The sequence below is a fragment of the Herpailurus yagouaroundi genome, unplaced genomic scaffold (genome assembly GCF_014898765.1).
Source record: "Herpailurus yagouaroundi ecotype Mexico unplaced genomic scaffold, PumYag 221, whole genome shotgun sequence".
Classification (NCBI taxonomy): Eukaryota; Metazoa; Chordata; class Mammalia; order Carnivora; family Felidae; genus Herpailurus; species Herpailurus yagouaroundi.
Window position 1 is genome coordinate 13,859,055 of NW_024412452.1, and position 26,846 is coordinate 13,885,900.

General features: G+C 42.1%; 1 protein-coding gene, 1 long non-coding RNA gene and 1 pseudogene across 5 annotated transcripts in view; 2 read left to right on the plus strand and 1 right to left on the minus strand.

Moving 5' to 3' along the window:
• The first annotated feature begins 11,517 nt into the window (after positions 1 to 11,517).
• On the plus strand, positions 11,518 to 13,052 carry LOC121019136 (60S ribosomal protein L15-like; annotated as a pseudogene).
• A 3,799-nt stretch (positions 13,053 to 16,851) lies between these two features.
• Positions 16,852 to 21,443, minus strand: LOC121019305 (uncharacterized). Its single transcript, XR_005785526.1, has 2 exons — positions 21,320 to 21,443; positions 16,852 to 17,497 (listed from the first exon to the last, which is right to left on the minus strand). It is a non-coding gene; the product is annotated as an uncharacterized LOC121019305 (long non-coding RNA).
• A 221-nt stretch (positions 21,444 to 21,664) lies between these two features.
• Positions 21,665 to 26,846, plus strand: part of NFU1 (NFU1 iron-sulfur cluster scaffold) — a 27,478-nt gene continuing 22,296 nt past the window's right edge. For 2 of the 4 annotated variants that reach the window (XM_040458658.1, XM_040458659.1), the window contains exons 1-2: positions 21,665 to 21,798; positions 25,054 to 25,154. In XM_040458658.1, the coding sequence (XP_040314592.1) occupies positions 25,064 to 25,154 (91 nt within the window). In that variant the 5' untranslated portion in view covers positions 21,665 to 21,798; positions 25,054 to 25,063. Of the gene's footprint in view, positions 21,799 to 21,851; positions 22,249 to 25,053; positions 25,155 to 26,846 lie in introns of those variants that run through there. The other 2 variants (XM_040458656.1, XM_040458655.1) reach the window with 2 other exon arrangements.

Genomic DNA, 26,846 nt, shown 5'->3' on the forward strand with positions numbered 1-26,846 from the left:
CTCCACCCAGAACTCTGCTTTCTTTGTTTGCCCCAAAACTGCTTGAATCCAGAAATACTTCACCCCAAACCAAAAGGGGCCATGTTACTGCAAGGTTTATTCCTGCAGTTTCCGTTCTGAGTCATGTCCATTGGAGGACACAAGATTAGTCCCTTCAGGACTTGACTTAATGCTCTTGCAAAGGGCATATTTCTGGAAGGAAATGCAAGATAAAAATCCTGCAAATCAAAAGGAAGTGTGATCCTGCAGATACTAGTCATTCCTGTAAAACCAGCAACTCTACAAGGATTCTCTGGATCTGTTTCTGAGTCTGTGCGAGCCAGGCTGGCCTCTCACACATATGAGTGTGGGTGTGTAACGTGTGTCAGATCCTTTCCTACATAGAAATGCAAACAGATGAGATATCTGTGCTCATGTCTAACAGTGTTGAGCCTTCCCATGCCCACGCTTTTTAAATCACCAGGAGTGCACAGGTATGTGTGTGCCATGTGTGTGTGCACAGGGAGCATTTTTCCTTTAGGTAAATCCTGTCATACTATACCTACCTCCACAATCACTCATTTACTGGCATTTGTCTCCTGACCTAATTGATCTGAGCCCTGTTTTTATTTAGTTCTTTTCTTGTGGCAAAATTGAATTCATTGGAATGTGTAGGAAAATCCTGCTGCAACTGAGGCTTTAGAATAGATTTTTCTTTCTCCAAAATGTGCTATTTGCTATTAACAAATTCCCTGTACATGGTCTTGAAAAATTAATTATCTTTATAATTCTCCCCGCCCCCCAGAACGATAGAAAAGAGCACCTTGTTACAGCTCTAACCATTGGGTATATGGTATTAGTAATATTTTATTAACTACTTAAAAACCTGTGAGCACTCCATGCTGTCACTATGGAATTCATCATGAGACTAGGCTACAAACTAGATTTGCTTCCTTGTTTGTTTTTTCCAATTCCTTGCTTTCTTTCTCCACTGCCTCTTGAGCAAATAGAAATCTGAGACATGTAAGTCAGTTTGGAAGAAGAGAAAAGAGCTGAATCAGCTAGCCATGAAAACCTTTCAATTCTCTGTCCTCTGTAGACGTTGAAGTAGGCCAGGTAGGTGACTGAGTTGTGGTTTTGAAATGTCTTCTATTTCTAGAAAGATCTGACTCATTCCCGGCTGTTTTCATACCCTTTATTATAGTGCCTTAAGGTGAAATTCGTGTCTCTATGGGAAGATTTCTGCTGAGGAAGTTCAATTTCATGGAAAGAGCTGCTGGGCCATGTTTCAACCCAAAAGCTTCCTGTTACTTGTAATAATAGATGTTAGTGATGTCTCTGTTAGCTGGAGAAGTTGGGAGGGTTACTTACCAAACCAAATTAATGATGTAAAAGAGTTGGAAATTCATCGAAGATTCAAGCCAGAATGCTAGACTCATACTGCAGTTGATTAGGTATCACACTGTTTAAATTTAAAGCTCAGGGGTCTTGGTGGTAGGATATGAATGGCAACTTTTCAAGACTTTTTCTAGTGTAGTCTCCACCTATTTCAAATGTCCATGTTAAAAGATAAACTTTGATCATTGCCACTGGATCAGGGCTATCAGCAGTGGTTTTCCACCGAGTTTTCAGCCACACCAGTCTTTTTCACTTTGGGGAATGCAAAATGTTCCCTCTAAAAGTTTGCTTTTCTCCCAGTGATTATTTCTGATTTTTCTGTGTAACAATTGATGCAAAATCATTTTTTCAGTTGAATTAGTAATTTGAGCTAATGCATATGGAACTTTGCACCCCAGACTCTTCCCTTGGCCATTATCAATTAAAGGCCTCAAAAGCAGGAGCTAAGAGATAGGAATATTCAGGGAGGTACTCACCCCATGTCAGAAACTCTTAAAGGAGAAGGTCGCTCTCACTCACTCTTCCAGATATTCAGGATTACCTCCGTAATAGCCCTGCAAAATGTCTTTCCTTTGATTATTTGATCACTTCTTCCTAATCAAGTAGCCATGTTAGCTCTCGAGGTAAAATCGATAAAATCATGGTGATTTTATCACGCAGTTGAATCATTTGTCAAGCATGGGCTTGCAATGTTTTTTATTCTCACTGGAGACCTATTGTGGGTGGAGACTCTAAATACATTCTTTGAATAGGAAATGAATGTAAAAACATGCAAATTACTTTTGTGTTTTTATTGAGTGATGCATGAAAATTGTTTGACTAAATTACATTAATTATTAGCTAATAACTAGTAAATTCTGCACTGATCTTTGGATCATATAGGGTAAATGCATCATTTAAAGGTTAAACATTCTTGCTGGGGCACCTGGGTGGCTCAGTCGGTTAAGTGTCCGACTCTTGATTTCTGCTCAGGTCATGACCTCAAGGTTCGTGGGATTGAGCCCTGCATCGGGCTCCATGCTAACACTGCAGAGCCTGCTTGGAATTCTCTCTCCCCTCTATGCCCCTCCCCTGCTCATTCTCTCTCTCTCTCTCTCTCTCTCTGTCTCTCAAAATAAATAAACATTTAAAAAAATAAAGATAAAATATTCTTGCCAGAGGCCATTCTGAATCTGGAATTCTAGAAAATTAAGCATTAAGGGAATTAGGAGTGCTCAGGGTGCTTTAAGTTAGTACCAAATGCATGTTTCCAAAAACTATACTGCAACAGGTTAACATTAAAGAGAAAAATAAGATATATAGTCAACAAAATACTGTACTTTCTACTTTTATGTGTTATTTGCTTTTACACATTTGTTAGGGAATGCGGGAACTTGTGATCTTTCATTGCAGTGGAGCACGATGAGCCAGAATATATTTAGATGTAAAGCATTGAACCACAACATGCACTGATGAACTTTTAAAGAATCTATGTTAATTGACTAACAGTCACTATTAAATTAATGAAGTTTTACTATGTGTGGTGGAAAATATTTAACATAGCGGTTTCTTGAGCTACATATGACCCTTTAGGCTCCCAGTCCTTGTTAGATTGGGAAGTGGAATGAACAAAATTTGATGTGGAAGCAGATGCTGGGCAGAGCCTAAGGGAACCTGGATCTTAAACTCAATTTCATTTTGGGCTCACTCATTATTAATGAGTTGAAAACTTCCTATGTGTGGACTGGTGTGTACATGTTCACGTGGCCACATTAGGTCTGAGTTTAATCTGGTGACCAGCGTTTCTTTCTAAACTTTCAAGAAAAATATCGGCATCTTATTTGCCCGTTGTTGATTTAGTAAGTTTTAGAGTACATGTACATAAGTGTTTTCAGCTATTTGGTGGATATTTCACTGACTCATAAAGTTGCAGATCTCAGTTTTATTTAAAATAAATATAATCGCCAGAGTGATCTGACAATAGAAATTGAACCATGCTGTATTTGATACCATAAGGAAACGTCATCAGAACATAGATCATATAGTTTGTATGCATTTTATCAGATAGGAAATTTTACAGGAAACGGGAGAAGGGTGAGAGCCAACTCATTCTCCAGCATGAGAATGGAGTCATTGGGTGCCTTTCATAAAGGAAGATGTCATTCTCTGCTGTGTCTTTGGAACTGAAATTGTAAAACACATGCCAGTCAACTGTGGAATGGCTGCTGGTCACACAGGTGCAGTTTTAGCTGAGAAATTTAGAACCCGGATTATTTTGATAAAAGAAACATAGGAGAGCCGCTGGAAAGACCGCAGTTTTTGAGGAGGTGGAAGTGCTTTGTAAATGACTGTAGTCACTCCTGGGTTCCAGTCCTCCCATCCTGCCTGATGGAGTAAACATGAAGAGTTTAAATGGAATCATGTCATTTAAGTTCTTCATTTTTCAGTCCCTTTGTGAACTACTACTTGTGGTTTTTGGGTTTTTTGTTTTGTTTTTTTAAACCATCAGAATATTTGCAAACTTGTGAAGTTCACTTAAGGGTTTCAAGATGCTTGAAAATAAAAGTAGTATCTGGTTGGGAGTTGTTTTTGTGTTCTTTTCCTACAAAAATAAATTTTCTATGTTGCTGCAAACAACTAGCTGCCTCAGCTTAGATGTGAAAATCCACACTGGCGGTGTCTTGATTCCCCAGGTGCCACCTTCCTCTCCAACTTCCTGTTCTACTGCCTCCTTTGTACCTTGACCTTTATTAGGAAACAGGCCTCCCACGTGTGGTATCCAAGATCCTATCACTAAGACACAGCCAGACACAGCTCTTTCCTGCTTCTTTATTCCTGCAAATCTTCTTGGCTCACCTTCCTTGTACCTGTTCCCACCCCTTCATTTCCTCACTTAACATTACCCTATTATGACCATACCAATAAGTGGATGAAAGAGAGGTGGGACCGAATGATCATGTTAATTTCTATTGTGCCTTTGTTACTGTAAACAGTTCCTTAAGTTTCAGCCTAACCTTTGATAATCTCACCACACTGGAATAATTCCAAATAAGAATGAAATGGCTCACCTTCCCCATTTCTTATGGACTAGAAGAACAGATGAAGGAAGGCTGGCAGAAGTCCAGCCTTACTCTGGAGACAACCCAAAGGCATCTCTCCACCATGATCTAACACAAGCCCAATGCGCTCCAGAATGCAGGGGCAAGTTTAGGTGTGAAGGGACTCTGGAATAGCTTGTAAAAAATGGCTAAATGCTAACCAGCACACGGGTGGCTTAGTCCAGGATTCCCGTAATTTATAATTCTGTAAGAAATGTAGTCTGAGCTATTTCCCAGCAGTCTCAGTATGGGTGGCACTGTTTTGAGTTTATAGTAACAGTGTTCTGTTCTTGAAATCAAGTCAATATTATCTGCATTGCGTTGTAATAGAACTGCATATATGTGTTAAAGGGATCTGTCTGATTCCTTTTGGCAAGGAATTGCAGAAATGCTTTTTAACCATGTCAGTTAAAGTGAGACTTTGGGAGTGAGAGAAAACAATGTAGCCTTTTCACTCTGAAATGGCAAATCCAGTTGTATTCTCTGAGTCTACCAAAGACTCCTATTTGAGGATTGTGAATGGAGAAGGGTGTGTGTGTCTGTGTCGATGTGTGTGTGTGTGTGTGTGTGTGTGTGTGTGTGTGTGTGCGCGCGCTCATGCTTTTTGCCATGGTGTGAAGACCTCCTTATGAAGGCATCCAAAGAATACCAAGTGGTGACAGTAGGTAGCTGGCTTGAGTAAATTTAGTCCCATTGGCCAACAACTCTTGAGTTAGAACTGGAGTTGTTGTAGATAAAGGTGGGAAAATCAGCCATTGCCTCAGCCTGTTTCCACAGTAAGCATGCTCGTCTCATCCACAAAGATGGAACTCAGTAGGGTTTGACCTGAACCCTTGGCTCGTGTGGTGTTGGACTGGCAACAGTGACCAGACAGCACAAGGCCTGCAAGATGTTCCTTTGAAAGAGAAAGTGTTTGATGCCATTTGTTAGGGGACAGAAACCAAATAAAGGCCAAGGACCATGCTCATTCCATGGAGAAGAGGCGAACCTCTCTGCTGACAAAACATTCTGAGTTGACTGAATGAGGAAGTCGACCCAGCTATAAGGAATACTGAAGTTCTCAGACCTCAGAAGACAATATGTGCATGCAATCTCAAGGGCTGTGAACATGGGAAAGGAAGGGAAAAAGACATTTATAAAGTCAATCTTAACAGTTTTTGCAATACCTCTTATTTGCAGATTATTGGATTTATGTTATTGCACTCTTCGTGTGATCTATCTTATGTATCTGATAGTTTTTATGAATAATTTTTTGAGTTGTAAACTCTTATACACTTTATTAAAATGGACCTAATAAAAATAAATGATTTATATTTTGTATTATTTCTTAAGCCAGATCTTCCTAGGATTGAAGGGCTCCATAAGCACCTTTTATAGTAGCAAGCCTCGTTTTATGTTTTTAAGTTTCAAAGGACAACTTTTGGTTGGTTGTTTGCTAGGTTTCCAATGCCAACATTGTTATTTCCTGACAACTTCTTTCCATTCTAGATGTTCCATGGAGACGTAAATGAAATAATACAAGACAATGGGGCCATATGGATTGAGTAGAAAAACCACAGAGCTCCCTGCTATTGTAAACTTTATCGTGAGCTCCTAAAGTATGTTATTTGAATATGACCGGCATCAATATTCAGTCTTTAAAAACACACACAAAAATCCCTTAAGAGAGACCAGCGTTAACATAACAAAGAAAGAAGTCTTGGAAATAACAAACAAAAAAGCCAGAGTCTTTACGGAAAAGTAACTGGTGATTACCAGAGGGAGGTTGGTGGGGGGCTGAGTGAAATAGGTGAAGAGGATTAAGAGTACACTTACCATGATGAACACTGAGTAATGTAGAGAATTGTAAAATTGCTATACTGTACACCTGCAACTAATAGAACACTGTACATTAATTATACTGGAATTAAAATAACATTAAAAAGTACACACACAGGGGCACCTGGGTGGCGCAGTCGGTTAAGCGTCCGACTTCAGCCAGGTCACGATCTTGCGGTCCGTGAGTTCGAGCCCCGCGTCTGGGCTCTGGGCTGATGGCTCAGAGCCTGGAGCCTGTTTCCGATTCTGTGTCTCCCTCTCTCTCTGCCCCTCGCCCGTTCATGCTCTGTCTCTCTCTGTCCCAAAAATAAATAAACGTTGAAAAAAAAATTTAAAAAAAAAAGTACACACACAGAAGTCTTGGGGGGAAATGAGTTATTCCTAAGAATTTCTAAATCTATACTGTGGGAGAGAAACTGCCTGTTTCCTCTCCAAATTTGAGAAAATAATAGTAACATTTGAGCTTTAACGAGTTTGACATCCATCATTCAGGGAGAATTGGCAAAGGGCTGAGCTCAGTTCTGAGTTCAAACTGATAATGGTTCAAAGAAGATCCAGGAATCCAGAGAGTTATGGTATAATATATATAAGTAAAACCAAACGTGCCTACTTTTTCTGAAGATTCATTTAACATCTGATTCACCTGTCTTTAAATATATGCCCTGCCTAGTTCTACAGTGTGAAGTTCCTTTGCTTTTTCTATTTCAAGTTATCATTAACCAAGAGTACAATCTTCCTTGTCTGTGACATGGACTGCTCTGGGGGAAGCCATTTCAGATAGATACATTATTCCCGCCAAGACAGATGCAGGAATCAGAGCCTTCTGCACATGTGGACCGACTCACCTGCAGTGACTTAGCTCTGCCTTCCTTGTAGGGAGAGCCAGAGTTAGACACTCTGGCTCCCACAGGACGCTATCATTTGCATTCACCCTTTTGTGGCTTACTTTTGCTAGCTTTGAGACTGGTTAATAAGAGACCAGCCAGGGAAGTATTACCCCCTAATCGAAAACCAAGTGGGAAAAACCAGAGTGAGGCCCAGAGAAAAGCCGTGAGCAGATAATTTAGACCCGTCTCTCTGGATTTGGAGACAGAGATCTTTTTCCTTCCATCATAAGAATTTTTCCTTGAGTTTATCTATCCTTATATTGGGGTAGTAAGGTCTAGAGGGCCTCAGTTAGCATCTCAGCTTACATGGAAGAAGACAAATAATTCCTCAACCTTTTATGCAAGTTAAGTCTAGAGAGCCCAAAAGAATCCAAGTATACTCTTCAGAGGCAGCTCAGTTCGCTAGCACTGAGAGAATATGGTGAAGTCACATATGGTGAAATTAGTATTTCTACCTGATCTCCCCAGCCTCATCCTGTTTCTGAGCAGGACCTTTAACCCAAGGACAGACTCGGTTTTTACTCTTTAGAGAACCCTAGGTTATTGGAAGGGAATTGATCACAGTTTTCTAATGGAGTAACCAAAAATTAAATATAAACTGTCAGAATTTGTTCAGTTTCTAATGACTATTACTAGTAGAAATATTCAGTTCAAGTAAAATTCAAATCAGTTAAAACCACGCATCAGTGAAAATTGATGGAAGAATGAAATTTTGACAAAATTTGAATCAAAATTTTGACTCAGGAAATTTGAATTTAGTAGGTTTAGTAGCCACAAGAGGACTTAGTAGCAGAAGGTACATTGGTAAAATTTGAAATGAACCAAAAATTGACTAATAAGTCTCCATTATAAAATGTATACAGAAAAGACTGGATCCTGGGGCTTCTGGGTGGCTCAGTCGGTTAAGCATCTAACTTTGGCTCAGGTCATGATCTTGTGGTTTGTGGTTTCAAGCCCTGTGTCGGGCTCTGTGCTCAGAGCCTAGAGCCTGGAGCCTGCTTCAGATTCATTGTCTTCCTCTCTCTGTGCCCCTCCCCTGCTCATGCTCTGTCTCTCTTTCTCAAAAATAAATAAGCATTAAAAATAAAAAGAAAGAAAAGACTGGATCCCTGGAAATACATTGCCTAGGAAATTGATCAAAAATTAAATTAGCCTAATAGAGTTAGTAGGATTTCTTAGAAGAATTTCTTGATGAAAATTCATCAATGCTAGCCCAGTTAAAATATGTGTTCAAAAACACAAGGTGAAACAGCCACAGTAGTTCAGTATGTCTTTCTTGTGCCTGCACATGGGCTGTTGAAGTAAAGTTGTCCAGATGGCCATTAGTAGTATGAATCAGGAGAGAAATCTTGACTGCTGGTAGAGGAAAGTCATCAGTGAGTCTATCAGTGAGTCTTGGATGAGGAGAATGTAGAATGAGAGGAACATTTGCAACACCCTTTGGGAATGACAACACTTCAAGGACGGGTGGAGAAACAAAGCCATGAAGGAAACTGAGTCACAAACGTAGACGAACAGAAGGGGGATACCAAAGCTAAGAGAGGAAACCTTTTCCAGACTGAGAAGTGGTCAGTAGTTTTTAAATGCCACAGAGAAATCAAAAGAGATAGGAAAATGTTAATTGGATTTGTCATTTGGAGGCCAGAGGTGAACTCAAGCAAGAGCAATTTCAGTAAAATAGTCAGGGCAGACTGCAGTGCATTGAGGACTGAGTGGGGTGTAAAGAAGGAAGGATATCTTTTAAAGAAAAAGGTGGTTCTATTTTATACAAGGACCTTGTATAAATAATAACCCACAATTTAAGGGCACCACAGCTGCACTGTTCTTTTCCCCAGGAGAGCAACCTGGTCCCCAATTTTTTTTTTTTTACATTATATGTTGTTTTTTTTCCTAAAAGATTTATCCTTCTTAAATTAACAGCCTTCTCCATATCTTATTATATCTAACTTGCATTCCAATATCATTGATTTGGATGTTTTTTCCCTCCAGTTCTCATACTAATAACATCACAGAATAAATGTTTGTAGGATAGAAAAGGAAAATTACACTATACCAGTGAATTTTAAAAAAATGGGGGCACCTGGGTAGCTCAGTTGGTTGAGCGTCCAACTTTTATTTTGGCTCAGGTCATGCTCTCATGGTTCACAGGATTGAGCCATGTGTTGGGCTCTGTGCTGATGGCACAGAGCCTGCTTGGGATTCTTTCTCTTCTTCTCTCTGTCCCTTCCCTGTGTAAGCATGCACGTGCACTCACAAAGTAAATAAACATTAAAAACAAAACACTGTATTCACTATGGTAGGCTGAATAATGCCTCCTACATCCATGTCATAACCCCCAGAACCGGTGAAGGATACCTTATATAGCCAAAGGGATTTAGCACATGTGATGATTAAATTAAGGGTCTTAAAATGGGAAGACTGTGGGCCCAACATAATCACAGCTTCAAGAGAGATGCAGGAAATGGGAATGTAGACTGGTGTAGCCACTCTGGAAAGCAGTATGGAGGTTCCTCAAAAAATTAAAAATAGAACTATCCTATGACCTAGCAATTGCACTACTAGGTAATTATCCGAGGGATACAGGTGTGCTGTTTCAAAGGGGCACATGCACCCCAATGTTTATAGCAGCGCTGTTGACAATAGCCAAGGTATGGAAAGAGCCCAAATGTCCATCGACGGATGAATGGATAAAGAAAATGTATATATATACAATGGAGTATTACTCGGCAATCAAAAGAGTTGCCATTTGGAACTACGTGGATGGAACTAGAGGGTACTATACTAAGTGAAATTAGTCTGAGAAAGACAAATATCATATGACTTCACTCATATGAGGAATTTAAGATACAAAACAGATGAACATAAGGAAAGGGAAGCAAAAATAACATAAATATAGGGAGGGGGACAAAACATAAGAGGCTCTTAAATACGGAGAAAAAACCAGAAGGTTGCCTGAGGGGTTGTGGGAGGGGGGATGGGCTCAATGGGTAAGAGGCATTAAAAAAAAAAAAAGATGCAGGAAAAGAGAAGACGGTAACGTGGTGACAGAAACAAAGTCTGGAGTGATACTTTGAAGATGTAGGAAGCCAAAGAATTCAGGTAGCCACCAGAGGTGAAAAATACAAGGAAACAGATTCTCCCCTCAGAGCCTCTAGATGGAACCAGCCTTGCTAACAACTTGACTTTAGTCCAGTGAAAATGGGCTTCAGGATGTACCTGTACCTGTATCAGACTGTATCTGACCTCCAGACTATAAGAGAATAAATTTGCTGTTTTGAGCCATTCTAGTTGTGATAATTTGTTATAGCAGCAGTAGGAAACTAATCTAGTCACTAAAGCTACTCCCAAAGTTCTAAGACAAGTTAACAACAGCACCGTTCTTACTGACAAAGGGCAACGGATACCTAGTGTTGAGGAGTGGAGGTGAACACAAGTTTAAACTGCTTAGGGTTACATTCCTCGTCCATCACTTCCTAGCTGTGTAAACTTGAACAAATCACTGAACTTCTGAGTCTGTTTCTTCATCCGTAAACCAGGGATAACATTTAATGCCCACATCACAGATTGTTACGAGTTATACTTAGAAGAGTGGCCCATTTTAAGTGCTCATTCAGTATTACTGATTTCTGTTTGACTCACCAGCTTTGGTGGCACCACCATGTGGTAATGGCACAATTCCCTTGAGGCTACCAGCTCCGAAGCTGTGCTTTATTTGACAATTTTTAATATTTGCATTTATTTCATATTTTGCATATGAGGTGACACTTTATTACTCTTTTTATGTAGCCCTTTCAAATTCATATAAGATATGACCATGCTATGAGCTTGAATGGAAATGAAAAGAGAGCTAGGGAGCTTGCCAGTGGGGGACATGGATGAAGAAGGATTAATGGGGGAAGTGCTTGAATATGGTTGTTCCTTATCAGCTAAGGAGAAACCACCTGTAGAGAAGGAACAGATGAAGATGAAGGAATAAGAGAGTGAAAAGTAAATGGACAAGCACACTCAGCACCACACCCAGATGTTGGTTTCTAAATGAAAGGAACCAAGACTCCACAGAGAATGGCTGATTCTAGGGCTGGGGAAATATACAAGGTGAACTCGGAGCACCTTGTATTGCCAGAAAGTAAAGAAGTGCTTAAAAAAAAAAAAATCACAGAGACACAGGCACCAACCTGATATCAGCCCATACTGATATAAAAGTCATTGAAAAAATAAATGGGGGGAAGAAAAGACATATCGCACATAGAAGAATTTCAACTAATTTGTGTAGACTCTCCTGCCTCCAAAGTAGAGCTTAATTCCACACACTTTGAATGTTGTCTATACTTCCAAAAAGTAGTGTATGGAAAGGGAAGATGGAAAGAGTAACTTTGCAGTGGAAAAACCTGACAAACACCACCTCAGCCAGAGGATCAAAGTTAACATCAACAGCGGTATGTTGTGACACTGTTGTGACAACCGTGACATGATGTGGTAAGAAGGGTATTTGACCTCTGTGGTCTTCCTCTCCAAAACCCATAACCCCAGTCTAACCAAGAGAATAATATCATACAAATTCCCACTGAGGGACATTCTACAAAATATTTGACCAGCACTCTTCAAAGCTGGTAAAAGTCACCAAGTCACCAAAACAAGGGAAGTCTGACAAACTGTCGCAGGCCAGAAGATGTTAGGAGCTATGACGAGAAAATGTAATATATCTGGATAGGATCCTGGAACAGAAAAAGAATTAAAGAAAAAGTAGTGAAATCCAAATAAACCATGGAGGAGTTTTGTTAATGTTGGTTCCTTAGTTATAATAATTAGTAATACTGGTTCCTTACTTTTGGCAAATGTATAATTGTAACGTAAGACGCTATCAACAGGGGAAGCCGATTAAGGGACAGATAGAAACAATTTGTACTGTCTTTGCAACTTTTCTGTAAATCTAATAGGACTTTGGGATAAAAAGTTTACCGCTTTCTCTCTGCTGGCAGCAATCAGCTCAAAGGCAAGCCAAGATTGACATCCAGGAGCTATGGAGGAAGAAGCAGTCCCACACGATGCGTTTTCTTCTCAGAGTGTGCTGCTGGCAGTAATGCCAGCTCTCTGTGCTGACAGCCCCCCCCCCCCCAGCCCGGCTCAATAAAGCTCACAGACTGGGGTACAAGGCCAAGCAAGGTTATGTCACATATCATATTCGTGTGCAACGCGGTGGCCGCAGATGCCCAGTTCCTCAGGGCGCCACCCATGGCAAGCCTGTCCATCACGGTGTTGACCAGCTGAAGTTTGCCTGAAGCCTTCAGTCTGTCACAGAGGAGTGAGCTAGATGCCACTGTGGGGCTCTGAGAGTCTTGAATTTGTCCCAGGTTGGTGAAGATTCCACGTACAGATTCTTTGAGGTCATTCTCATCGATCCATTCCGTAAAGCTATCAGAAAAAATCCTGATGCCCAGTGAATCACCAAACCAGTCCACAAGCACAGGGAGCTGTGAGGGCTGCCATGTCCTGGCCATAAGAATGTGCCCTTGGAGGGGCGCCTGAGTGGCTCAGTTGGTTGAGTGTCTGACTTCGGCTCAGGTCGTGATCTTGCAGTTCGTGGGTCCGAGCCCTGCGTCGGGCTCTGTGCTGACAGCTCGGAGCCTGGAGCCTCCTTTGGATTCTGTGTCTCCCTCTCTCTCTGCCCCTCCCCTGCTCACATTCTCTCTCTCTCTCTGTTTCTCAAAAATGAATAAATGTTAAAAAAAAAAAAAAAAAGAATGTGGCCTTGAAAAGGGCCCCAAGTTCCACCATGTTCTTGGTGGTTCTCACCGTGTGACATGGAGAAGACACAGTACTCTCCAGGTCCACCATTACCGTTAATGTAAGTAATGTTTGTAAAATTCTTACCTAATAAACAATTTAGGACAGTAAAAAAAAAAAAGAATAAAAAGTTTACTTAAAAAATAATAAATTGGGTGGGGAACCTGGGTGGCTCAGTTGGTTAAGTGTCTGACTTCAGCTCAGGTCATGATCCTCGTAGTTCATGGGTTGAAGCCCCGGGTCAGGCTCTGCTGACAGCTCAGAGCCTGGAGCCTGCTTCGGATTCTGTCTCCCTCTGTCTCTGCCCCTCCCCTGCTTACTCTCTGTTTCTCTCTCTCAAAAATAAAAAATTTTAAATTTATTTAAATCTGCTAAGAACGATGACACAAGGGGTCAAGTTCGGAGTGGCTAGTAAAGGGAATTGTTAAAATATCTGCAACCATTGTTTTGAATAGACTCAGTTCAGTAAGATAAGGTAAGAGTTCAGGAAAGGGCTGAACTATGGTCCTTGTGATCTTCCCACCTCCTTGATGAAATGCCTGCAGGTCCCGTCACTTTCTGGTCTCCTTCAGCTTTAAACATGATCGTATTTCCCACAGTCCTCTCCAGTGGTAAGAAATCTAGCTAAGTCTTTACACCTTCCATTTTCCGTCTACCAGAGAGCTTCCTTCCTTTCCCTAGGTTGGGCTCAGAAGCCAGCTTCCTCTTTCTACACCTGCCTCCTATGGCTGGGCAGAAGGAGGGGCTTTGGGATCAAGGTGCAGCATCCTTTTCCTTGGCTGGGGCTGCCCGTGGCTCTCTGCCCTGTTCCTTTCCAGGGTGACACACCCTCTAGCTCAGGGCGTTGGCAGATAATGGCCTAAGGGGCAAATCTGAGCAGCAGAGAAGCATGGTTTTTCCATTTTTTGATGTCTGGAAAAAAATCAGTAATATTTCATGACATGAAATTAGATGAAACGAAAATGGCAGTGTCCGTAAATAAAGTTGTATTGGGACACAGTTATACCCATATATTTATGTATTGCTCATGCCCGCTTTTGCTCTATAATGGCAGGGTTGGGTGGTTGTGGTAGACACTATATGGTTAGGAAGACTAAAATATATCCTCTCTGGCCCTTTACAGATGAGTTTGCTGAGCCCTGCTTTCACTCACTCTTGCAACCCACTCCCCTCACCTTCTGCCACTGGTGGTATAACCCATGCAGCAAGCTGGAGCCCCTTGCCCTCCTGGGGACCCTCGTGAGCAGGAGTTCAACCTGGCTCACTTCTGCAGCATCTCCTTGTTCCATGGAAAGTCCTGCATCCTTGTCCCTCCAAATGTCAGGAGTGCAAGCTGGTCCCCTATTCCTTCCCTCTTTGCTGTGCCATTGTGGGAGGCTCCAGATAGCCTCCTATCTTTAGGCTTCACCCCCCAAACTCCTGGGGATACTCCAAAGACTCCCTCACCATGTTTTACCCAAGTAACTGGAGAGGCAGACCCAGAGTTCCTATAGTTCAGGAAGCCTGCGGCCAGTAGATGAGATACCACACTCCTTGTGGGCACCCTGGGGCCTTAAAATATGATTTTCAGGGGCATCTGGGTGGCTCGGTCAGTTAAGCATCCGACTTCGGCTCAGATCATGATCTCATGGTTTGTGAGTTTGAGCTCCACATTGGGCTCTGTGCTGACCACTCAGAGCCTAAAGCCTGCTTCAGATTCTGTGTCTCCTTTCTCTCTCCCCCTCCCCGCCCCACTCTCTCTCAAAAATAAATAAAACATTACCAAAAAAAAATGCTTTAAATAAATAAATAAATAAATAAATAAATAAATAAATAAAATGATTTTCAGTTGGCCTGCCAGGATGAGTTGGGGGGGTGGTCACCATTTTTCTGCATCTTTTAGGAAGCCCACAGGGTTGTCTCTAATCACTTTAAAATGTTGGAGCCCTTATTATCCAATGTCCTTGACTTTGAGGCTTTAGCCAAAACTCTAAAACAACAGGAAAAGTCCCAGACCATATCCTGTGACACAGGGTATTATGGTGCACAACTTCAGGGGGTGTGATTCACATTGAGGCCTATGTTACCATGGCCCCTAGGGTTATTATACAGGGCACACCCTGCATGGCCAGAAGCCAAGCTCCTATGGCTACATATACACAGCAACAAACCCAAATGACCCACATGTCTTCTCTTCCTCACAGATCTCAAATCTAAGGACACTTTCCTGGCTTTGGAGATGAAAGCAGACAGGTGCAGTATGATAAAGGAAGCCCAGGTTTTGGTGGCTGTTGGTATAAGCCTTTGAGCATAAAATAGCAGAGGAATTCCAAGGCTTGTATAGTGATAAGGGGAAATTCGAAAGTAGTACGACTTTTGCTTTTAAAATGTTTATACCAGTGGTTCAGGTCACGATCTCACGGTTTGTGAGAGAAGCCTGCTTGTGATTCTCTCTTTCTCTCTTTGCTCCTTCCCCACTCTCTCAAGATAAAAAAATAACGTGTATTCTAGAATTTTTAAGAAAAAGGAACAGATTTTTTTTCTCTTAAGCAACAAACCAGAGAGTAGAGAGAGCTATATGTAATTAGAGTGATAATTAGAAGGTATTATCTCCAAAAAGAAGAAGGAGGAGGAGGGGTGTGAGGAAGAGGAGGGGGAGATGGCATCATCTCTGTTGTTACCTCTTCAACATTTCTTGAAACTTTAATCAATCTCTGGGTAAAAATAGGGCCACATTACAATATTTCTCTGTCCCTACCATCTCTGTAGAAACTCTAATGACCTGCATCTCTTTCCAGCTATTCCTGGGATCACATGTGCTTGGAACAGATTCTGTTCTGCTATCATTTACATATTTACTTCAACTGCTCTGCAACTTGCTGCCAAATCAGCCCCAGAAGGCCAAGGCACCCACCATGTAGAATCCTCCCACTACTCCTGTCCAGACGGGCTGCTGCAGCCTGCTAATAAAGCGGCATGACCCAGGGCTCAAGGCTCACACAGTCTTGGACACAGTCTTGGATGTTTTAACAAAGCAGCTCTCTTATTTTGCGTGTCACCTTGGTTTCAAGCCCCCTTCCTGGGCCTCAGGCAGCGTCCATGGGTGTTAGACCAAAGACCGTCTGCACAGCAAGGTTCACTGATCTTGAATCACACTTTTAAAAAAATGTTTGTTTACTTATTTACTTTAAGAGAGAAAGAGACACAGAGAGAGAGAGAGAGAGAGAGAGAGCACTAGTGGGGATGGGCAGAGAGAGAGAGAGAGAGAGAGAGAGGGAGAGAAAGAATGCAGGGCCTGATCCCACGAAGCATGAGACCATGACCTGAGCCAAAATTAAGAGTCAAATGCTTAACGAACTGAGCCACCCAGGTGCCCCATGAATCAAACTTTTGAATACTGACTTTTTCCCAGAGAGGAATTCTTTCCCAGGACAAATTCTTTCCTGGCAGGCTTTCCAATGCCTCAGGTAAACATTATCTGCTGGAACTTGCCACATTGGCCCCCAGAAATGCTCAAACCTGTTCTAGGAAGAACAGACTAGGCTGCTGACCTCAGGTGTTGTTGCTTATAGACGTGTCAGGAGTGGGTCTCAAAGTTTTACAGGAGAAGACAACAGCGTTGTTAGACCTACCCATATGACAAGCTCGGTGCAAGACACTCGACATGCATTTTTCTCTAATCCACTTGACCATTTTTGATAGATATTGTTATCCACATTTTGCAGATCAGTAAAGTTAGGGCTCATTCACTCAACAGGTATTTGTTGAGTACGTACTGTGCACCAGGTGTTGTTCTAGGCAGATGAGATATCTCAGTTACCAAGGAAGGCACCCTAGTGTGGTATACTTTCTAGGGGGAGTAAATGACTTTAAATAATTAGCAGATTAATGAAATAAAATATGGTAGAAGGTGACTATGGGACTTCAGAGAGGTTTCAATTCAGCAAGTATATTTTGAGCCTCTCTTAAATGCCAGGCACTGGGAACAGAATCAAGAAGAAGATAAACTTGGAGCGCCTGTGTGCGGTTCACAGTCTAGTGAGACCAGTGTGAGCAGCAGAACCGGGACTCAGTGCTGGTGGTCCAGGTCTGCACTGGCACTGCCGTCCATGGCAGGAGCACCTTAGTCTTATTTCTCTTTAAACACCCAACACAATGAGTTCCTCTTGTGTGAAGCCTTCCTCCTGCCGTCGTCTCACCCAGAAATCGTCATTCACTTCTCTTGCCTGCCACCAGTGGGCCCTCGACATAGCCCTTGGGTAGCCCTTGTTCCCCAGGGCTGCCTTCATTGATTTACAGCGTCTCCCTTCTAGGAGTTCCCTGAGACCAGGATTTGTTTTGCTCATCTTTGTAGCCTCGAACCAAGGATTTTGATCATTTGTAAGTAACAGGAAACCTGACTAACCAGTGGCATCGGCAAAATTGTGGCCGATTTTTTTCTCATGCGACAAGAAGTCTGGAAGATGGTGGTTGCCGGTAGTTGTTGGTTCACTTCCTCAGGGATGTCATGGCTGAAGCGTGGCTGCCTTGACTCCAGTATTCCCACCCCGTGCAAGCAGGAGGAAGGGCCAGCACCTACAGCAGGAAAGCAAAACCTCTTCAGACATTTCTGACAGTCTTCCACACTTGTCTCATTTGATGGAACTGGGCCACATGACAAGCCCTAGTTGCAAGAGAGGTTAGAATTATTATTATTATTGTTACCATCATTATCATTATTAGATTGGACACATTGCCACCTGAGTAAAGTCAGTGTTGGCTAGTAAAGAAGAAGGGGAAAGTGATTATTGGAAGGCATCTAGCATCATCTGCCTCAATCCCTAGCACAAAGCATAGAGCCTGGGACCATAATTGAGAAAGCATTCAATAGTTATTGAAAGAAAACAAATGAACAAGGGAAAAAGAGAAAAACAAAAAATAGGCTCTTAAATACGGAGAACAAACTGCTGGTTGCCAGAGGACAGGCGGGTGAGGGGATGGGGGAAATAGGTGAAGGGGATGAAGAGTATGTCTATCATAATGAACACTGATGTATAAAACTGTTGAATCACTACATTGTACACTGAAACTAATATATGTTAAATGTACTTGAATTTTAAAAATAAATTAATTATTTAAAAAATAGTTATTTTGGGGTCACCTGGGTGGTTCAGTGGTGAAGCGTCCAGCTTCAGCTCAGGTCACGATCAGGTCCTTGAGTTTGGGCCCCGTGTCAGTCTCTGTGCTGACAGCTCAGAACCTAGAGCCTGTTTCAGATTCTGTCTCTCTCTCTCTCTCTCTCTCTCTCTGCCCCTCCCCCACTCATGCTCTGTCTCTCTCAAAAAATAAACACTTTAAAAAGTTATTTTTTAATCATTTTCAAAAGTTTTTATTTTAATTCCAGTTAACATAGTGTTATATTAGTTTCAGGTATACAATATAATGATTCAACACTCCATACATAACCCTGTGCTCATCATGACAAGTGTACTCCTTAATCCCCATCACTTATTTAAGTCATCCTTCCCTCCTATCTGTGGTAACCATCAGTTTGTTCTCTATAATTAACAGTCTGTCTCATTTGTCTCTTTTTATTCTCTTTGTTTTTGTTTCTTAAATTCCACATATGAATGAAATCATATGGTATTTGTCTTTCTCTGACTGTCTTATCTCACTTAGCATTATACTCCTTAGCTCCATTCATCTCATCGAAATGGAAAGTTTCGTCCTTAAAAAATAGTTATTGAATAAATGGCGAATGAGTAAATAAATGACTTTTTGGCCCATGTCACATGGCCTGGGAATCTTCCCAGGGAATAATTAAAACAGAATTGACATCTTATTGGGGCGCCTGGGTGGCGCAGTCGGTTAAGCGTCCGACTTCAGCCAGGTCACGATCTCGCGGTCCGGGAGTTCGAGCCCCGCGTCGGGCTCTGGGCTGATGGCTCAGAGCCTGGAGCCTGTTTCCGATTCTGTGTCTCCCTCTCTCTCTGCCCCTCCCCCGTTCATGCTCTGTCTCTCTCTGTCCCAAAAATAAATAAACGTTGAAAAAAAAAATTAAAAAAAAAAATAAAACAGAATTGACATCTTATTGAAATGGTATTAGGAAAAATATCAGTTGTTGATTATCATGGTGAATGAATGTGTGTGTGTGTGTGTGTGTGTGTACATGTGTGGTGTAAAGACAGTGGGAGAGGAAAAAGGGTAGCATAAATAGATACAGACATCTCAAGTAAGTAGTTTTACTTTTTCCTAAAAGAGTCACCCTCCCTCTAGGATATTTGGGGAAAAAAATGAAGGCTGTTTCACATCTGTTCCTGAGTTGTCCACCTGGCTGCTGTCCCCAGTTTCATATGCCAGTGGTTACAATCCTCTCCATAGATGCTACACCCTGCTTTGGCACAGTAGCAGGTAAGGGGTGAATGAGGCCAGGCCCTCTCTTTCTGCTGTCTGCACAGTCATCACACAGATTGAATGTGTGTACTGGATTTGACAAAGGGTTCAGGTGACGACATTCATTCACTCAACTAGTTCTTTTTTTGACCACCTACTATGTGCCAGCTTTTATACTAGGAGCTGGGGTACAAGAGTAAAGAGACAGACATGCCATTCTTAAAGTTGAGGGTGTAGCAGGGAAAAGTATCATTAGAAAAATCAATACCCAAATTCATGATTTTAAGTTGTGATAATGCGCTATGAAGGAAAAGGAGACTGTGTGTTGAGAGAGAATAAACAGAGGAGACTATTTCAATGGGGACAAAAAGAAGCATCAGGAAAGGCCACCTAAGGTAGGATATTTAAGGAAAATATCCCTACCTTATATTCAGACCAGGGGGAATTAATACAAGGTATTCAAAAAAAAAAAAAAAAAAAAAAAAAAAAAGGAGGGGAAAAGGAAAAGAAAAGATAGAGGTGGGAGGAGGGAGGCATTCCCCACAGAGGGAGCAATTTGTGCAAAGGCACTGAGGTGGGAAATAATTTGACATATTAAGGAACTGAAAACAGCCAGGGAAAGGGAAAAAGAGAGGAAGCTGGCACCTCTATGCAAATATGTACACAAATAATTTTACATAAATGGGATCATACTGTATGCAGTTTCTAAACTTTTATTTTTCACCACATCATTAATGTAAATAATCAATACTCAGCAAAGGTTGTTTTTTTTTTTTTATCCAGTTTTTGTAAGGGCAAGAAACACATATTCTGATGGCTGATTGAAATGCTAACTGACTAGAGGGTATTATGCTAAGTGAAATTAGTCAGAGAAAGACAAATATCATATGACTTCACTCATATGAGGAATTTAAGATACAAAACAGATAAACATAAGGGAAGGGAAGCAAAAAAATATAAAAACAGGGAGGGGGACAAAACATAAGACACTCTTAAATATGGAGAATAAACAGAGGGTTACCGGAGGGGTTGTGGGAGCGAGGATGGGCTACATGGGTAAGGCGCATCAAGGAATCTACTCCTGAAATCATTGTTGCACTATATGCTAACTAACTTGGTGTAAATTAAAAAATAAAGTAATTTAAAAAAACACACAAAAAAATGCTAACTGGTATAAACTTCCTGAAGTTTTTCAATCACAAAAGAATGGGGAAAGAAAAGTGCCTGGAAGGAGGTCCCAAAAAGCACCAACATTTAAGAGGCTGGCAGATGAAACCTTGCAGGGGGAGACAGAGGAGTAACCATTAAAGTTGTAGGAAAAATTGGCAGTTGTGTTGCCAAGGAAAGAGATTATTAAAAGGCGGGAGAAATCTTCAACATTCGATGTTCCAGGGGTCAAGAAAGGTAATAACTGAGAAGGATTTTTCAGGTAGAGCAACATGGATGTTGTGAGCAGTCTTGAGTAGAGCAGCCAGGGTGGGAGTGGGGGAATATTGGGACACAGAAACTGGTTTCAGTGGTTTGAGTGAGAGGTGAAAAACTAGAGATTAAAAGTGTAGACAACTCTTTTATGCCATTTGGCTCTGAAGGGAAGAAAAGAGAGAGTGGTGGCTGGAGGCAGATTTGGAGCAAGGCAGGAGTTTTCTTTTTGGGAAGGAAATTAAAGATAGGGAAGAAAGACTGGCCCCTACCCAGGGCCTGTTCCTGAGTGGAAAAGTCACACTTCAGTCAGGATCTAAAAGAGAGTAAGGGGGCAAGCCTTGGACTGCACTGAGGTCTAGAATGAAGGTTCCGCGAAGAACCAGCAGTTGGAAGCCAACCTGTGGCCTCCAGAATGTAAACTGCACCAAGGAAGCACAGCCTGCTCGGTGTCCAAACCCACAACTAACGCAGGCCTGCAGCCCCACCCACCCTCTTGGACACTTCTCTGGGCCATAGAAACCACAAAGGTTATTGTGCCTGTGGCTTCAATCTGTCCAACAATAGGTGTGTTGTTTCTGGTCCAGAAACCAGTACTGTGCTTACCTTCTAGAGCAGTGGCTCTCAAATTTTAGCGGAAGGTCGTATTAAAACAGAGACTGGACCCCACCTCCAGAGACTGTGATTCAGTGGGTTTATGGCGCGGCCTGCTAATTTGCATTTCCAATGTGTTCCCATCTGTTGTTTCCCCCCCCCCCCCCCGGTCTACATCTTGAGAACCGTTGTCCTGGAGAAAGCGAAATACTCAAGAAAAGTTCTGGAAGAGTAGTTAATAGGCTTTTGCACTTGGCTCTGGAAGCTAGTCAAATACTCATGTTTATAAAGCAAAGGGCAGAGCTGCAGGAGGTGAGTCCTGTGGGGACTGGTCCAAGATGAGTGGGTCTATAAGCCCAGCCTAACAGAAGGATAAGAGAACCAACCAGAGCCCCAAGGGAGAAGAGCAGGCATCTCGCTGAAGGTGACAACTCTTTCGAGGGGATGCTCCAGAGAGTCTTTTGACGCAGTCATTGAGCTGGGACTCGAGGGTGAGCAGGATCCTAATGGCAATGGGCAGGTTTACGGTTGGAGAGCAGCACTGCGGTGCACGCATCCTTCGGCAGAAGCTCCCATCAAGAAGGAAAAGCCAAGCACTGCTGCGCGCATGTGTGCTGAGTCGTGCCTTACCTAGGGCGCCTGCGCAAGCGTCTCCGGGGCTTCTCCCAGCCCTGGTCCAGGCTTACTGTGTAGGTGGGCAATGGTTGCCGGGAGCCGGGAGCAAGGTTCCCGTCCCACCCGCAGCAGCACCGCCCGCCGCCGGCAGGGTACGCTCTCCACGGAGCCTGTCCCGCTCCTGGCCGGCCTGCGCCTGCGCGGGGCTTCCGCCAGTAGGCGAAGCGGCGAGAGCTGCCCCACTTGCTGCGCACTCGGACTAAGATGGCAGCGGCGGCCCGCCTGGGTTGGGGAGCTGCGGCTGCAGCCGCAAGGCTGTGTAGGCGGTAGGTGACGAGCCAGGAGCTCCGCACAGGCGTGCCGCCGGGCTTAGTTAACCAGCGGAGTGGCCGCTGCCCCCGCAGCGGGGTGGGCAGAAGTGCCCCTTACCGAGCTTTCGGGTGCGCCCCCGTCGCTTCAGTTGGGGGTCTCGCCCCGAGGTGGGCGCCTATCGGTGAGGCGGCGCTGCGCCCTCAATTCGGGCGGGATCTGCGGCGCCCGGTCCCAGGCGCTGAGATCCGGCGCCTGAATCCCTGCGGTGGGGAGGCCCGCAGAGACCCCACGGAGGAGATATTTTAAAAATCAGTGTGGTCCCCTCCAGCCTTTCCATCATGTGCAGTCCCTCTGCTTTTTAAATACAAATGAAAATATCTACAGAATGGGAGAAAATACCTCAATTCCTCATTTTCTCAGTAGGCCCAGAAAAGGGGACGTGACCTGTATGAGGTCATATAGCTTCTAAGTGATGGAACTCTGATGAAAATCTAGACCCCTAGATTTCCCCCGTATCACCTAGAGCCACTCTGTTGCCTTGTTTTTTCCCCTCTTGTGCATCCCGCCTTTGAGTTTGGCCTCCCAGTGACATCTGTCAACGTTGGTTAGATGAAAAGGGTTGATAAGTAGGTGTCGAACCCTGATTTTGCCACTGGAACAAAAGGACAAAAGGGCCTACAGGGTTTCACCCAGTGAATGTTAGGGATTTTAGTGCTAACGATGTCCTTGAAATTTAAAAGCATTAAGTTTGCTGAAAGATTTGTTAGTCACCTACTATCCCCTTGTGCTGTTTTGGTAGATGTCTTACTGGAAGAATTGAACTTACCTTTACTATTTTTTTTTAAGTTTATTTATTTAGAGAGAGAGAGAGATTGAGAGAGTGAATATATGAGCAGGGGAGGGACAGAGAGAGGGAGAGAGAATCCCAGGCAGGCTTCATGCTGCCAGTGCAGAGGCTGGCACTGGGCTCCATCTCCTGAACCTTGAGATCATGACCTGAGCCCAAATCAAGAGTAGTTGGTGGCTCAACCGACTGAGCCACCGAGGCCCCCCCTCTCCTTTACTGTTTGTCACTTTAAACCCATCTGTGTCACAGTATCCATCCATTCTGTTGCCTTTTCTGTGGGCCTAAGGGATAAGAATACCGGTCTTCAGTGTGTATTCCCATATTCCAGCATAGTCAAGATTTAGGCAGTGAGCTATGGATAAAAATGTTTTCACCCCAAGCCTTAAACCTCATTCAGTAATTAATTGAGAACCTATCACATAATAATAGTGGTAGCCAACATTTACTGAACTCTAACAACAAGGCTAGGCACTGATGTATGCACTTTACATGGATTATCTGGATCCTTTTATGGCTCAGTCTTTGAGGTAGCTGTGAATATTTCATTTTAGAAATGAAGAACTGAGGCCATCTGTCATGCTTGCTGCTGAGGGGCACAGAAATGGAGACACCCCTTCCCTTAATGAGTTTGCAGATAAAAATAATCAGAGAAAATACTTTTAAGTGATCATGTATATATTTAAAATTCTTTAGCAACTGCTGTGAAATGAAAACTGTGAAGAAAACAATAGTATTCTTTAAAAAAAATTTTTTTTTAATGTTTATTCATTTCTGAGAGACAGAGTGTGAGTGGGGGAGAGGCAGAGAGAGAGGGAGACAGAATCTGAAGCAGGCTCCAGGCTCTGAGCTGTCAGCACAGAGCCTGATGTGGGGCTTGAACCCACAGATTGCAAGATCATGACCTGAGCCCAAGTCGGATGCTTAACCAACTGAGCCACCCAGGCATCCTGATAGCAATAGTATTCTAAAGTAAACTGGATTTTAAAGTAACTTGCATCAGATTTCTAAAAATTTTTACTGAAGTTTTTTTTTTTTCCTTTTTTGGTAATATTTGTTTTCCCTTCTCCCTTCATTTTTAATTTGTTAAAACCATGAAAAAATAACCAATTGGTACTTCTCTATCACAGAGAAATAACCAAAGTTACAAACACTGGCTTAAGAGGTTTCCAGTCTAAAAGCATATATATATAGGGGAGCCTGGGTGGCTCAGTGTGTTAAGCTTCCGACTCTTGATTTTGGCTCAGGTCATGATCTCACAGTTTGTGGGATCGAGCCCCACATCGGGCTCCGTGATGAAAGCTGGAGCCTGCTTTGGATTCTCTCCCTCTCTCTCTCTCTCTCTCCCTCTCTCTCTTTCAAAATAAATAGATAAACTTAAAAAAAATAAAAGCATATATGGATTATTACCTTCTTTAGCGGTTTGGAGGAGAATAGTACACTTTCTGTTAGACTTTTTGAAGTATTGAGATACCTTTCAGAACAGGTAGTATTGGTTCTCTCCAGGAAAGCATGATGGTAGAGACAGAAAAGGGAGGGAGACTTCAAAGTATTTACTTTTGTTCCCTTTGAATTTTGAACCATGTGACTCTGTCACCTAGTTTTTTTAAAGTTTGAAAAGAAGGAAAAAAGCAATTGGTAGTTCTTTGCATCCTTCATGCATAGCTAAGAGTCTGGGAATCCAGGTTATAAATCACAAATATAGTTGCATTTCTGTTTCTTGCATTGGATATTGCACAATCCTGTGTACACTCAGTTATCAAGACTATAAATTTCCATTTGAGCTCATGTTTTTAAATTGTTTGCAGATATTGCTTGCCTAAAGAAGGGGAAATAATGTGGATGGAGAATGAAAATTCAGCTTTGTTGTTATTTTCATTTTTTATATATATATATGTGTGTGTGTATAAGAAGTAGAAACTGAGCTTAAAAGATTATCTCTTGAAATGTCATTTTTGTTTGTTTTTAAATGTAGATTCTGTCCTATGATGAATCTGTATACCATGACAAAACAGCCTCTTCATCAGTTTGTACAAAGACCACTTTTCCCACTGCCTGCAACCTTGTGTAACACAGGTAAAATTTCATCTCTTTAAAACAAATTATGTTTCAGAAACTAATGAAACTATGCTTAAAATTTTGTGGATCATAAAAGACGAGAGTTTGTAAATTTCCTATTCAGATGCATAAAAGAACATGGCGTTTTTTTGTATCATAGCTTCATGCTTGACTGTTACAGGTATGCTTGGCATTAGATTTCAAGAATCCTGAGCACAGTGTCCAATAGATCTATGAAATCTCGGTATCTTGTGTAACACATCTTCTGGAACATTGTTCAGGAAATGATTTCTGAAATGAAAATATAAAAAGAAGTTACAAATGGGTTTGCTTAAAAAAATTGTATGGGGGCGCCTGGGTGGCGCAGTCGGTTAAGCGTCCGACTTCAGCCAGGTCACGATCTTGCGGTCCGTGAGTTCGAGCCCTGCGTCAGGCTCTGGGCTGATGGCTCAGAGCCTGGAGCCTGTTTCCAATTCTGTGTCTCCCTCTCTCTCTGCCCCTCCCCCGTTCATGCTCTGTCTCTCTCTGTCCCAAAAATAAATAAACGTTGAAAAAAAAAATTAAAAAAAAAATTGTATGTATTTTAAGCTCCTACCCTTCTTATTTTGACAAGAATGCATCTAAAATCAGTAAATTTCTAGCTTTCATCGAGGCTTCAGGAAATAGTACTTTCGATGTAATTTTTCTTTTTTTGCATCCAAATCAATTAACTATGGCTTTCTTGATAATTTTGTTGATGTTACATGCTTTTTTTTTCTTTTATTTTTGTTAATATTGGAAATAATGAAGACAGGATTTGAAAATTATTGAACTGTGACCAGTGTCATGTGGTTAGGGAACCTTGGGAGCTGTCTCTCTGTGTCTGTGTAAATCTGTGCCTTTGTGTACTTATGGAGCTATAAGAGTTTGGATTTAGCTCTTGGGCCCTCTCCCATTTCTATCACTGCCTTGAACACCTTGTGGCTGTACTCTGGCAGGTGGCTGACTCTGGCTAACCACATGATCTAGATCTGGGTAGATAAGAGACCTTATGTCCCCTGTATATTGGGGCAAGAAGAGGAGAACCTTGCATGTCTCCTTGAATCACAGAATGAAAATTTAGGCATAAATAGTAACTCAGCATGTTAAGCTACTTTAATTGGACTTTTAAATTTTGTAGGGTGGAATTATGTGGTCCTCATGCTTTTCAAATTGGAAACCCACTGATCATAGTCTTTGATACTAACTTTAAGCACCATACATCTATAGTTTTGGAAGAGCTTCTGCCTACCTATTACCTATTAGACCAAGCATAATAGGAAAATTATTTTAGATCAGTCTATTTTGTTGGAACCCTTATGACACATTCAGGGGTATCTTTCTGGATGATGGACCTGGGTGTCATTTCTGAAATACCAAATTAAATCCAGTTTAGACTATAATTGGAATGATTTTGTTTAATGCCTAGTCAAATTCCTGTTTTGAAATAGCTTTGCTCATTGTCAAGAGAGAAAGCTTATGTTGTGTTATCATATATTTTCTACTTCAAAAAGTGTATATAGATTATGCTGTCTTAAATTTTTTTTTACATTTCTACTTTTTTAAAGTTTTTATGTTTTTAGTAATCTCTACACCCAACATGGGGGTTGAATGACCCTCAGATCGAGAGTGGCATGCTCTTCTGACTGAGCCAGCCAGGCGCCCCATGTTTACAGTTATTACCTTCAAGTA